This window comes from Pygoscelis adeliae, unplaced genomic scaffold (genome assembly GCF_000699105.1).
Source record: "Pygoscelis adeliae isolate BGI_AS28 unplaced genomic scaffold, ASM69910v1 Scaffold189, whole genome shotgun sequence".
NCBI lineage: Eukaryota > Metazoa > Chordata > Aves > Sphenisciformes > Spheniscidae > Pygoscelis > Pygoscelis adeliae.
The window spans coordinates 1,319,565-1,332,740 of record NW_008825543.1 but is presented as its reverse complement, the minus strand read 5'-3'; the positions used below and the strand labels follow the sequence as shown (position 1 = coordinate 1,332,740).

General features: G+C 42.8%; 1 protein-coding gene across 1 annotated transcript in view; it reads left to right on the top strand.

Annotated features, from left to right (window-relative positions):
• The window catches only part of RAP1A (RAP1A, member of RAS oncogene family), a 41,383-nt gene extending 28,572 nt beyond the window's left edge, over positions 1-12,811 (top strand). The window contains 5 exon segments of the mRNA XM_009331942.1: positions 175-315; positions 5,476-5,519; positions 5,521-5,614; positions 8,604-8,719; positions 10,870-12,811. Of these exon segments, the coding sequence (XP_009330217.1) occupies positions 175-315; positions 5,476-5,519; positions 5,521-5,614; positions 8,604-8,690 (366 nt within the window). The 3' untranslated portion in view covers positions 8,691-8,719; positions 10,870-12,811.
• The last annotated feature ends 365 nt before the right edge of the window (positions 12,812-13,176 follow it).

Below are 13,176 nucleotides of genomic sequence, written 5' to 3'. Positions count from 1 at the left end.
TGTTAATGCTTTTATTAAATTTGCGTGCTTCAATGGATTTCTGTAAGGGATAAAAATGTAAATGCATGCTGTACGGTACTATATTCTTGTCTCCATTACAATAAAAGTATTCCTTTGTAAATGTTCATTAACTGCATTCACTAGCTAATTATTTTTAAAAATATTTGATTACAGGAGCAATTTACAGCAATGAGGGATCTCTATATGAAGAACGGTCAAGGGTTTGCACTAGTATATTCTATAACAGCACAGTCCACGTTTAACGACTTACAGGACCTGCGGGAACAGATTTTACGGGTTAAGGACACTGAAGATGTAAGTAGAATATTTTTTCTTCTGCAACTGTTTAAAATGTGTTTGTAAGTAAACATACAGGAATTTGTGAGCAAAATTTCTTTCTAAGAATATTCTTTGCTGTATAGGAAAGTTTTGTGTTGAAGTAAGCTTCCTTAGCATTGTTTGTTATTTTCAGTGTTGTTATTTGAGGCCCGACACCTGCTAAGGGGCATAATGAAACCAGATTTTCACATGTGCTGGAAGACTAACAGTCTTTGGAAATGGTGGGAGTTGGTTGAAAACAATAAAAAAAACCCCCCCCCCCCCCCCTTTTAACTCCTTTCCAGTATTTGCATTTTCTTCTTTCACTGTGCTGTAGCGGTACTTTGTTTCCCTCAAAGTTAAGGAAAAATAAGAGTCGAACTCATCAATAATGATGTTCTCAGTAGATCTGCAGATGTCTTACAATGGAGACTAACACTGCTTTTCCCAAATGCATGGCGCGGAAATTGAAGTACAAAGCCGTGACGTTTCCGGAAGGTCGGCTGTGAAGTCTCTCGAGTCCTGGAGTGGGGCGGTGTTGTACGCTGTGCCCCTCTGTGCCGTTCGCGTGCGTACGGGTCGTAATCCAAGTTGATGAACTTGAACTGCAAATGGAAAGGACGTGTTCAGCTTATTGACCAAACTGTGCTTTGTAATTTAAGTGTCATTAGTATTAATAGCCTTTTTTTGGGAAACCGCTGAATGTTCCTTTATTTTCATTTCTCTGTGTGAGAGGGCAGTGTCAGTAGGGGCTGGGAAGGCAGGATGGGAGCCTGTTCTGTTGTCTCCGCTCCACCTGCCGGTGCTGCTCACTAGATTAAGTAGTCCTGGGTCTTGTTGCACGAAGTAGAGATTCCCTTACTGTAGCTGTGCAGTGTCTCTTGGTTTGTGAGCTCTGCTTCACCCAAATCCATCAGCTGTGAGAGCCCATCAGCTTTCTCTTGAATTGTCTTCTGAATGCTGAACCAAAACTTTTACAGAATTCTAGGTTATCATCTGAAAATGTGCTTAGCCCTTTCTGGAGAAAGGAGGAGGATGTTTAAGGGTCTGTGGCTGGGGTCTGTCGCTCCCATGACGCGCGTGTGCGAGCAGGGAGGGTTCGGCTTTGCACTGCGGGTGTGCCTGTCCCCATGAATGGCAGTGGTGCTCTGCAGACCACCCTCACAGTCCGCGGCTTTTAAACTCTTGACAGTTTTCTTTGTTCCTTTGGTCATTCGACAAAATCTGTAACCCAAAGGAGATCACACAGTTGTATGAATTAAATCATTAAGAGACTCTGAAAGAGTCTTAGCTAGTGATGCAAGGTTGTAATTTGGTTGTTTAAAACCATCTTTAAAATAAGGAAAAATTACATTAAGATGGTTTGCATTCAGTCCTGTTTGACAGAAGAAAACTATTTACCGTATTTCCAGTTCAGGCCCCAGCTCCTGTAATTGGAACTCCTTGGCAGGCTTTTAATTTCTAAATGGGCGATGTAGGTGAGGTTGCCGGTGGCTTTTGCCGTGGTAGCCATGTGGCTGGTGGAAACGTGTGGGAGCTCTCTCTCTGTGTAGGCTTCCTCCAGAAGAAGCTGAAATTAATTTTTTTTGCCTAACAGTTGGTAATGTATTCAAAGGTTTGCCCTGAGGAGTGTGAAAAAGATTGCCTATTTTTTTTCCACTGGCAGCTTAAAAGTAGCCACTGCCTTTCGTGTCGATTGCTGTCGGGTTGTGTCAGCCGCTTTATGGCTCACTGGCGGAGCTGCGGAAGCAGCAGCGGCCTCTCACTGCCAGCCCTTATCTCCTTACAGCGCTCCTGGGGCTGGGGGAGCGGTGGTGATCGGTAAACAGGGCTGGCACACTTACTTAGGCCAAATCCTAGGTAAGCCGTGTGCATTGTATTTAAATAGCCACTCGGGAAAATGCAGTTTGAGCAATGAGCAGAGTGCGCCGGGGTGGGATGAGCACAGCCCGCGGCTTGGCCGTTCTGGGGCTGAGGGCAACCTCTCAGGGCTGCTCCTTTCTCTTGGATCTTCATTGTCCCACATGCTGATTACCTTGTTTTGAATGGCTTTGGTTCCCTCCTTGGTTTAACAAGCTGAACTTCTATTTATGCAAAACTGATTTTCATTGAGGTAGGGATTATGCTTGCATAAATCCCTGGTAACATGAGTCCTTTATTAGCCTCTCGGTCAGAGCCCAGCGCTTCGCTCAGCTGCACTCGCCAGAGGGGAATTTGCACTGTAAGCTGGTCAAGTTCGTCAGACAATAGAGGCTGTTGCTTTCATTTTTACTTCAGTGATTTGATTTAATTATTAAAATGCATTTATTTATTTTGTGTTAGGGGGATGTTACTTGTTGAATCCAAGCTTGAGAACCTTTTGAACATTTAAACCATGTTCTGCTGAGTTAGGAAAATGCACTTCTTCCTGTATTTAGTTTCAGAATGTGTCTTTTAAAGTCCCAATACTTAAACCATTACATTTATGTATGTCTAACAAGGTTTACATTCCAGTCTTCTACATGAAATAGCAAGTGATCAAAAGCTAGTTGTTCATCAAACTCCGCTTTTGGCTCTATGATAAACAATTACTGCCTCTTGAAATAACCTTTTACAGAGTTTCATGTCTTTCAAGCCTATACTGTTTACCCATCTAAGTATCACTTTTATCCTATGATTTCACATCTTAATATACTTTTTTTTTTGCTGAACATGTTCAAAACACATTTTCATGTTTTGATACAAGAAAATTTCTCTTAACTGTCTAGAAAACTGTGAAGAATGGGATTAAGCTGATATAGTTGTAAATATCCGATTGGTCTCTGTGAAATAAGCTTTTTTTTTTTTTGGATTTGCCTCATCTGTATCATGACTTGATCAGGTTTCTGATGTAATAAGTAAAATCTATTTCTCAAAAATAAAAATGTGATCATTTTCTAATCAGTATGGCTGTGAGTTTTAAATACAAAAAGTAATCTTGAGTGTAGCTGAATTGGAAAGAGACTACAAATATTAACATTGAAGTAGATTAAAAATGTACGGTGTGTTGTAAATTACCAAAGGAAGTGGATAATGATTTATTTTCTAGCTGGAAAGTACTCATTTTCTGTTCAAAGAATTAAATGCTTCAGGAAATGGAGTGGGGTGCACACCCATTATCAGCAGTTCTTTAGGTTTTTTCCTACTCTTACATAGCGTAAGGGAAACAGGATGCTGTCGCTGTTGTGTGCATGCAGAGCACTGCAGTGCGTCCTGCAGGTCTTGCTGTGGTCCCGCGTTTCAAAATCCACCTTAGCTCTGGCTGTATCATCCCCCAACATCTACAAGATGCGGGTTATAAAAGCAAATTTCAAAATGATATGTAACCAGCAATTTTCAGGCGTAGAAAGTCCTGAACTGCGTATCTGCCTCCAAACTGGCTGTGATGTGTGGGCTGGAGCTGGGGGGCCATGCAGTGTTGGGCTGGGTGCCCCAGCTGCGCAGCCCTTGGGAAAGGGTCCTTCAGGAGGGGCAGGCAGTGGGACTGCGCTGTAATCTCACCATCTTGTAGGTATGGAAATGGCACCTGAGGGTAGGTAGTTTGGGTTGTTACTGAGGTTTTCTGGGTGCTTTGGGTATTTTTTGTTTGCTTGTTTAAGGTCTTTTCTACCTATTTGTGACATCTTGGTGGGCTACAGCCATGGTAGAGACTGCCTGAGAAGCAGAGAAAGCCTTCTGAAATTATATATCAGGACGTTATTTTGAAGATGTCTTAGTACTGGTTTTAATCTATCTTTTTGCCCAATTTCTTTTTCCTGAAAGAGTTTTAACTCAGTATCGAAACATAACTGATGAGAGCAAGTCTCCTGCTGCTTACACTCACCAGTGCTACCAACGCTTACTCTGATACTTTGAGACAAACAGATTTATAACTTAATGAGTGCAGATTGCACTTGGCTCTCCGCACTGCGCCAAGCAAATACAATTGCAGCCCCTGTGAGAAACCGGTGAGCTATGGCTAAGGAAGAGACCCATCCTTTCTGTTGCTCCTTGTGCCGTTTGTGGGAGGGCTGGGCAAGCCAAGGGACGACTCCTTTCTGTGCAGCAAGCACATTGATAATAAGCATTTACTACAGCCAAGGTCGTTTTCCTACGGTATTAAATTTCTCTGTTTTTCTGTAGGAAATGTCACAAGGAATATGGTTTCCCCAAGGCACTTTCTTCCTCATGAAGGAGCAAGAAGGTGACTCACCCAGACACTTTAGAAAGCCAACAGCTTGAGGAGAGGGGCAGATACCCTTTCATCGTTGGCTTGAGCAAATGATTTGCCTGTATTTGCGTCATGGGTCTAGGATGAATCTTTTGAATGTGTATCAGATGTTTGTTTTAATATTGCATGAGATTATTTATTGGAAATGGTGTCCTTTCAGGAGCTGAGCTGCTAGGTGGTCACTAGTTGGAAATTTTAATTATTCTAAGCTAGTAAATATCAAGTACAGTGTTTGTGCCTTTTGTGTAGTGAACATCCTCTTTTCTGCGTGTATGCAAACCATGTCAGTAGTATGACATTGTATTGCGATGAGAAAGGCAGGTGGTCTTGTGTGGGAATACGTAGCTGCACAGGACTATTCTTTTTTATTCCATGTCCAGGGCAGTGCTTTTCAAAGGCACTTCCATTTATTGTTGTGTGGCTTGACAACAGGTTGACAAGGCAGGTCAAAGGGGCTGAAATATATAATGTATGTCTTAAAACACGTGCTGTATGTTCTGTTGTCTAAAATAGGCTAAGTTGGCAGGCAATTTAGCCTACTGTCACATGAAAGTCCTGAAATGGCATTTCAGTAGTAAATTAAGTTTTTGACTAGAATGGTGTTGGATGTAGAGACCAGAAAATAAATCTTTACTAACTTACGATTGTGCTGAAGTATTACCATTTGGTTTTACGGTGTCCTCCATGTGTTTAATTCTTAGTGAACCAGGGTGTCTATAGTATCGACTTTCGTCAACCCTTTCCCAGCAGGCATCTAAATTCCAGTCCAGTTTGTGAGCTCTGCTGAACTTCCGATTTTTATTGTTTTTCATACTGTCTATATAGTCTTCCCCCCGCCCCCCACGTGCCTTTGTAAGCCATAGCATTACAGTCCACGCTGTACGTTAACTTGCTGATGCATCTCTTGTTCTTGCTTGTCTCCTCTCCAGGTTCCAATGATTCTGGTTGGCAATAAATGTGACCTGGAGGAAGAGCTTTGGCAAGGAGCAGGGTCAAAACTTAGCAAGACAGTGGTGTAACTGTGCCTTTCTAGAATCGTCTGCAAAGTCTAAAATCAATGTTAATGAGGTAACTATCAGCTGTTCCCTTGTCTTTCCTACTTCAGCGTGAGTGCCACATTAAACCAGCATGCAGTCCTTCATATATTTCTTAACTGGGAAGATTCAGGATGATTCTGAAATTTCAGCCTAAGGAAGGCTTGCAATGCAGTGTATTTAGCTACTGCTTTCTGTTTGTTTTAAGGAGATCTGCTCCTTTTTCTCTGTAAAGGGTGGGTGACTTCTCCAGGTAAGTGCTTTCTGTAGCCTGTCAGAAGATGTGAATAGCGGAGGGTCCTGAGTAAGCCCAGTCAACTGGATGACTCTTCGCTTAGATAAACTTTATTTGGAAAGTATACTTTTTTCAAGATAACTGCTGCTGTTCAGAACATGGATTATGCCCCGTTGTATTACATGTCATGTTGCATAGTGTTGGCTGTTGTTTTTGAAAGTATTTGCTTTTCACATTTGGTTGCTCAAGCAGACATCCCATCACAGTCCTCCTCTGGTAAGCTACTAACTTACTGAGACCGTGTCCAAACATATTATCTGTCTAAGCAGTTCCCCTTGTCTAAATAAGAAACACCTCTGCAATCGGTGTGCCTTTTGCTGCTGCCTGAGGTAGTGTAGTTCTGCTGAGGGAGCTCTGCTTGACATCAGCACCAAGTTTTTATTCTCTGCTGTGAATTAGCTGACTGTGACAGAGGCCAGGTTTCCAGCTACAGAAGCTAAGGTGACCCCATTGAGCGTAGCTGGTTTGGTGCCAGGAGATAACCGGGACCGTTTAGGAGGCTGTGTGATAGGCAGGAGCAGTAGGATCTTGGACTGGACCCAGCGTTAATTTGGCAGCTAGTGGGATGTGCGCAGCACTGCATCTACCCAGTTGAAAGGGAAGGGAGCTCCAGGCTGAATGAATTGCAGCTTCTGTGGTTGGGATTAGCCTAGCTGTAGTGTGCACTAATCTAACCCGGTAAATATAGCTCACTGAGCTAGACTCCTGCCAGAAGGGATTTTTTTGTGTGTGTGTGTGTCTGAGCTGTAGTAAAACTATGACTGTTAATGAAGAAACTAGTGGCTCAGTCATCGAATAGACACCATGGAGTATAACAAATTCTGTTTTATTTATATTTCCACAATTTGTGGCAGAGGCTGACCTCACGGTAGCCAAAGTTGCCTTAAAGCTCTCCGGAGAGCTGTGCAGGAAAGGGGAGACTCTAGTAGGCAGAACACTGAACTGTCCTGGGGTGAACGCACGCCCATGGTTTACATACAGTCATCCTTTACGTGTGAATCCTGTGTCTCTGTATTTCCCTGTCCTGTCTACTGCCTCCAGTGAAACTCAGATCACAGAGAAGAAAATTATTAACTGGAAGATTAGTTTCTGGTTTTATTGTGATTTTAATTTTCTGGTTTTCTGCCAGTTTATATTGTCTGGTTATGAAAAGCATAAAAGCTGAGGAAATGAAAGACAAGAAACACTGTGAATCAAGCAACTTATTGTACTGGTTATTTGTTTGTTCTGCTGGGTCATGGACTGTCCAGGCATTTGCATTATTCTGGGTTTTGTTTTTGGGTTTTAGCTACTTTTGGACTTTCTAACTTTGTTAAAATCTGGGCAAAAGGATGATAAATTTCTATGTGCCTTTAGAAATTCAGACTCCTCCTGCACATCATAATCACAATCAAATCATCTTGGCTCTTGTTTATAAAGGCTTAAATACTGAAAGCTGTTTTGCATCAGCATAGAAGATGCCACTTATTAATTGGTTTCTCCTACAGGAACTTTTTCTCTGTATCTCATCTGTACACTTGTGAACGTCTTGGCTGTGTCCACTGGAGATTATGAACTGCCGCTTTTGCCTGAGGCTGACAGTAGAAAACTGTAGCAGTAAGCTTAGTAAAGGAGTAGCGTGAGCAACTCAAATGCTATTTTAAAATATTTTACATGAGATCTTGATAAAGCCACCATCATATTCATTCCATTTGAAACTGTTTAACTGTGCACTAGCGCTTTTTCATGTAGGTAATAGCTGGAAAATCTTAAGTTTCCAGTTGTTGCAATTTGTTATAAACTGTTTCTTTGTCTTCTGAATTTCCTTGGAATCAATAAGAATTTGTGAGCTGTCAGCCACTCCAGGAAGGAAAAAAGTAAACAAGGACAAGGGTGGAGCTTTCTGAAGGTTTAAATATTTCTCCTCAATACTGTGATCCAGCTCCAAGCATTTTTGCAAAGCTCATTTTGCTATAAATGGGTTGAGTAGTGCTGGGAAAACAACTCACAGCAAAAGCGTTCACAAGAAACTTGTCTCTGAAGCTGAAAGAGGCCCCTGTAATCATCCCCTTCTGGAAATGCCTGAGTTCAGGGCAGATGTTTTGCTTCTCCTTGCAAATTTTATTAATAAACTCCAAAGATTAGACCAGGCAAAAAGGTGAAGTGATTAACAGCTCGAATCTGTTTGGCGAAGAGGAAAATTGACAGTGCATCCTGTGCAGTGGGTGAATGAAGACCACTTTTGAAGGTGAAAGCCAGGGAAAAGGGATGCCTTTCCTTCCCGTGAGAATACGCTGCTGGTGGCGTAGCGGTGCTCTGCAGAGACGCTCATCAGCCCAGGGAGCACCAGTGAGGTGATGATCCTCAAGGATATTATGCCTGTCTTTTAAAAAACCTTTTGTCTTTTCCCAGTTTTCTCCCACTTTTCCAAAGCAAGGGACTTGTGGCCGTTTCACTGCCGTACTCTTCTGAAGCCTTTGGTCATATGCAGCCTGAAGGAGACAGCTGTATGCTGCAGGATGAGAGTTTACAGCTCCCTTACATTCTGCACACTGAAGTGAGCTTTGTGCTCTCTTGTTCCATAAGCAGTTGCTTGAGAAACATGTTTAAGTAAATGCAAGCAGTTTAATTGAATTTGTAAGACTGCAGCCACCAGGAAAGAGTATCAGCTTGCCAACTTGCCTAATTTTTGATACTTGCATAGTGTTCTATCGCTTTGATTTTTTCAGTTTGTGTTTTTCATTTTCAGATCTTTTATGACCTGGTCAGACAGATAAATAGAAAAACACCAGTGGAAAAGAAGAAGCCTAAAAAGAAATCATGTCTGCTGCTTTAGACTCCCATCACGCAGCAGATCTGAGCCAGGTAAGAGGTGTCTGAATTTCACCCACAGCTCAGGCGATGGGACCGCGAGCTGCTCCCAGCAGGGGAAGGACTCGCTCCCCTTCCCTCCACTCCTCTTCCTTCTGTCTGCTCCCAAATACAAAATTCCTTCCCATTCTGCCGCATTTGTTGGACTTTTTAAAAAGTCAGTTGTGCTGACTGACCTGGCAGAGAAATACCAGCTTCCTTTCCCCTTTTGCTTGGGTTGATGAGTGCAACAGAGCAGGAACTTCCTTTTTACTCTTGCAAGTTCTCCCTCTGTCTTGTGGCACCACGGCTCAGTTTTGCTTCCTTTTTATCCTCTGCTGAAATTTGGTAGCATCTATGTAACTTGTGTTACTGCTGCAGCTGCTGTCTCAGTCCTAGGTGCTATGGGGACAGTTGCAGATTGGTTTGGGTGGGACGTGGATTTCAACGGTGCAGAAATAAAAAGCTGCCCACCAAAAAAAAACTAAACAAAAACCAAAAACACACCCCAAGGTTGGACATAGCTATAAATAATCTTCCTGTGTATCTTGGCAGGGTATTCTGTGTGCTTACAGCTGTTCTGTCGCACTCCTGAAAGAAAACAGCATTTCTGTAGCTTCAGGTTTTGGACAGAAATACCGCCTAGGCTGCCTGTGAGCTGTTAGCCTGTTAGCACACGAGTGTGCTGCATGGCAGCCTTCGGAGGCAGAGAAGGTGCGGGGTAAATGGCTCGTCTCGGCACTAGGGAGTAAGCAATGGTCAGAAAGCGAGCAGATCGTCCCGAATGGTGGTTGTAGCGCAAAGCGCATTCAGCCTGCGAGCACGGCAGGGCAGAGGGGCAGCCTGGCCCTGTAGGGACGAGTCGGGGAGCAATGAACTCGCTGCAGCGCTCTGGCTGTGCCGGCTGCCTTCGTGCACATGCTGTCAGCTTGCCTGTTCAGGCAGCAATCGTCTGATGATTTCTGTGACCCATCAGAAGCCCTGTATTCTGTTCTTTAGTTTCATAAATAGGTGCGGCGTAGCTGGCAAAGCAACTCAAGTGCCCTTTGCCCTACGGCGTTAGGGTCATAGGAGGATTTCAGGGATGAATTCCTGAAAATAGGTGGCTCTGCCTTCTGCCAGATCTGAAGTTCATGCTGTAGATGGCCATTTATGTAGCCTAGGTGTGACTGAGTAGGATAAATGGAGCTATGCAGTTAACGTGGCTTCTAATGGCTTGTGCTTTATTGATTGATGAGTCTCTTACCCTGAGCTTTGAATGCCAGAAAACAATAGCTTAGGGTTGTGGGGAGACAATGGCTTTAGGAAAAGAAATTGAAGAGTAGTCTCAAGTGGTTTTTCCTGTTCCTCAGGTGATATATCTGAATTTAGCTAGTGTGGCGGCAGCTAGGATGACTTCTTGGAGACGGGCTTCCCCAGCCCCGGGGAGGACGTGCCTCCTGCCGGGCTCGGTGTGCTTCTGCCCTCGCCTTCCTGCCCGGGATCCTGCGCTGCAAAGCCCAGCGTTGGCAGCAGTGTAGCACTGAAATATCAGCAACTGCTAAAGGAGTTCCTGCGTTCAGTCAGTTACTGATGAGACTTCTCATAATGTGCCCCCAAATCGGCTCTAGGTGGTCAAAATACTTCACAGTGTCTCCCCCATTCTTTGTAAATCTCTTCCCAATTCATTGCCTGTTTGTTACAGCTGCAGTAGGGCTCGGGGAGGTCTCAACTCATTAGACTTTAAGAGCATCTCAGAAGTATAAAAGATGAAATCTCTCTCCCATAAGTTGTTCATCCATTGCTGAACTGAAAATCCACTTGAAGGCTGCCTGTCTCGTAAAGCAGATGAGTTGGGAGGACGCTATCGTTATCACAGCAGAAAGACAGGGTGGCGGCTCCTCTGTCACTGCTCTGCTGCAGTCGTGATAAAACAAGAACTTGTTTCTTAGAGTTACAGTTTCCAAAGTCTCTTTTCTTTCTGTACCTCTGAACTCGGAGGGTGGTAGGAACAAACCCCAATACTGGAGGAAGACAGACAGGCTCTCCCTGCTGAAATGCTGCGTGTTTTCACAAGCCTGGGTGCGGGCAGTTGTCGGGGAACCTTTCAGGCCTTTGTTCGAGACGGTTCATCTCGTCGGTAGGATGAGAAACATCCCTCCGTCATCTTTTTTTACTTTTTCTAGATTGCAGGAATGAAGAACTGTTGCCTAAATGGAAAGTGCCAGCATTCCCAACTTCAAAACCTTATGGAAATTAATAACATATCTGAAGAAGCTTCTCCTGTTTTTATACACTATGAGAAGAATTTAGATCTTAAAATGGTTTGCACAAAGACCCTGGAAAAAGAAATTGCTCTGTGTATATCTCTTGGAAATTTAAGACGATAGTACTCCTCCTTTGCAATAGCAGTTAACAGATGTGACAATAAATATAATTGACTCTAGTGTATGATTATACAAAGGAGCATGGATTCATTTCAAATGTTAGATATTGCTACTATAATTAAAATTTCATATTGACCCTTTTATCATAATTTCTCCCCATCAAGCACTAAAAATGTTCCACCGTTATATCTATAACTATAGATATATGCTATCTGAAATTTCCCTTTGAACTCACTGCAACAAATAACTTTTTGAGTCATTGACTTCATTTTATATTTAAAAGTTATGGAATATCATTATTTTCATTCTGCCGTTATATTCTAATTAAAAATGTTTGTGCATAATGCTTTGGAAAAATGGGTCTTTTATAGGAAAAAAAACTGGGATAACTGATTTCTATGGCTTTAAAAGCAAAACTATATAATATACTAAACCAACTCTAATATTGCTTCTTGTGTTTTACTGTCACAGATTAAATTACAGCTTTTATGAATGATTAAATTTTAGTACATTTTCATTTTGTTTCTGTGTGTTTGTTACGGTTTCCAGGCTTTGGTTTTTATCCATTTTTTGTGAATTCCTCTTCCATTCTGGTAGATGAAGTATTTCGTTGTAACAAATACCACCAGTATGTCGTTACGCTGATGCAATGTCTTCATGCACCCTCCTTGTTGGGTGTATTTAATCATATCCCACACTAAAGTACAGAAGGCTACTTTGAATTGGTTTTGTATATTCTTTTCAATGTTTAAAGATTGTATTCTGCTGAAAATATTTTCTCTGTACAATTATGTGTACGAACTTGGTTTAATACTGTGTCAAGGTCTGACTTTTACTACGATCTTCGCTTTCACACGATCATGTACTCCGCGGGTAGAATCCCTGTTTTGACGATGCCACCCGCCGGGCAGGAGCCCGTGATGATCTCTCACGGTCAGCATCCCGACACGAAGCTGTGGAGTTCAAAGTTGGTTCTGTCAAAATACAATTTCAACAAAGCAAACAGCTGCTTTATGGTTTTAGATGAAATCTGGCTAACGTTACCTGATCTGCACAGTCAGCCAAAGGGGCTTTTTGTTTCATTTTGGGTTTGTTTCTGTTTTTTAAATACCTGTTGGTTTCATAAACTTTAAAAGAGCAGGATATGAAGAGACCCATGGGTGCTCAGCCTCGATCCTCCTGTGTATATGCAAGTAAAAGAGCTGCCTTTGGGTCCTGTGGGGCCCAAATGCCATCCTCGGTGTGATGCTGCTGGAATTCCTGCAGTGTTGGAGGACTCGCTCCTGCTTCGCTTCTGAGTAAGTGAGAAGAGAAATGTATCTTCACAGTGGAGAAAACTCAGGACGGACTTTGTCCTGGTTGTTTAAATGGGAAATCTAAATGTAATAGCTGGTGAACAGTTGTTCCTGGACCTGTTGTATAGTTTTATTGGAAACCAGGGGGGAGAAATTTCTATAAATAGGTTTTTCTAAAACTGCGTTACTGGTGCAGCTGTCGAATTATACATAGATCCCAGTTTCTAAATGCAGCCCAAACAAGACTGGATGAAAATATTTGGATGACGATAATGTGAACACATCTGCCTACTTACAAGCTACTAGGGCAAACGTAGTTACTTAGTTGGCTGTCTTCAACCTACCTATGCGCTTCCTTTTTCAGGAGGAGCAGAAGCATGGTATTCGCAGGTTGGTTATCTTTACTAAATGTAAAAGTATTTTAGTAATAAAGTAATTTTAATGTACATGCTGATTGCTAGATGTCTCTTCTATAAACACAGAAACCTAACCTTAATTTTCTAGATACAGTGCGGTATGTAAGTTATCAAACCTCATTGCATAAATGCCAAGTGTGTTTTATACAGAAGAGCCGGCTACGTTCTCTCCTGCCAGCAAAGCTGGGGGTGCACGGTGACGGGCGTGCTCGACCTCCTGGTGCTTTTCCATGTCACTTCGGAACTTCGCCTCTGCAGCGTCTCCCAGTCCGGCTGTTCCCGCGGTGTAACTGGTTGGTCTGGTGAAGGCAAGTCCAGCCTCTTCAGTGGCATTTTTTGTCTGTAGCGGGATCTGCTTGGAGCACGTCGGGGCCCGCTCCCAGAGCGCTGGGCAG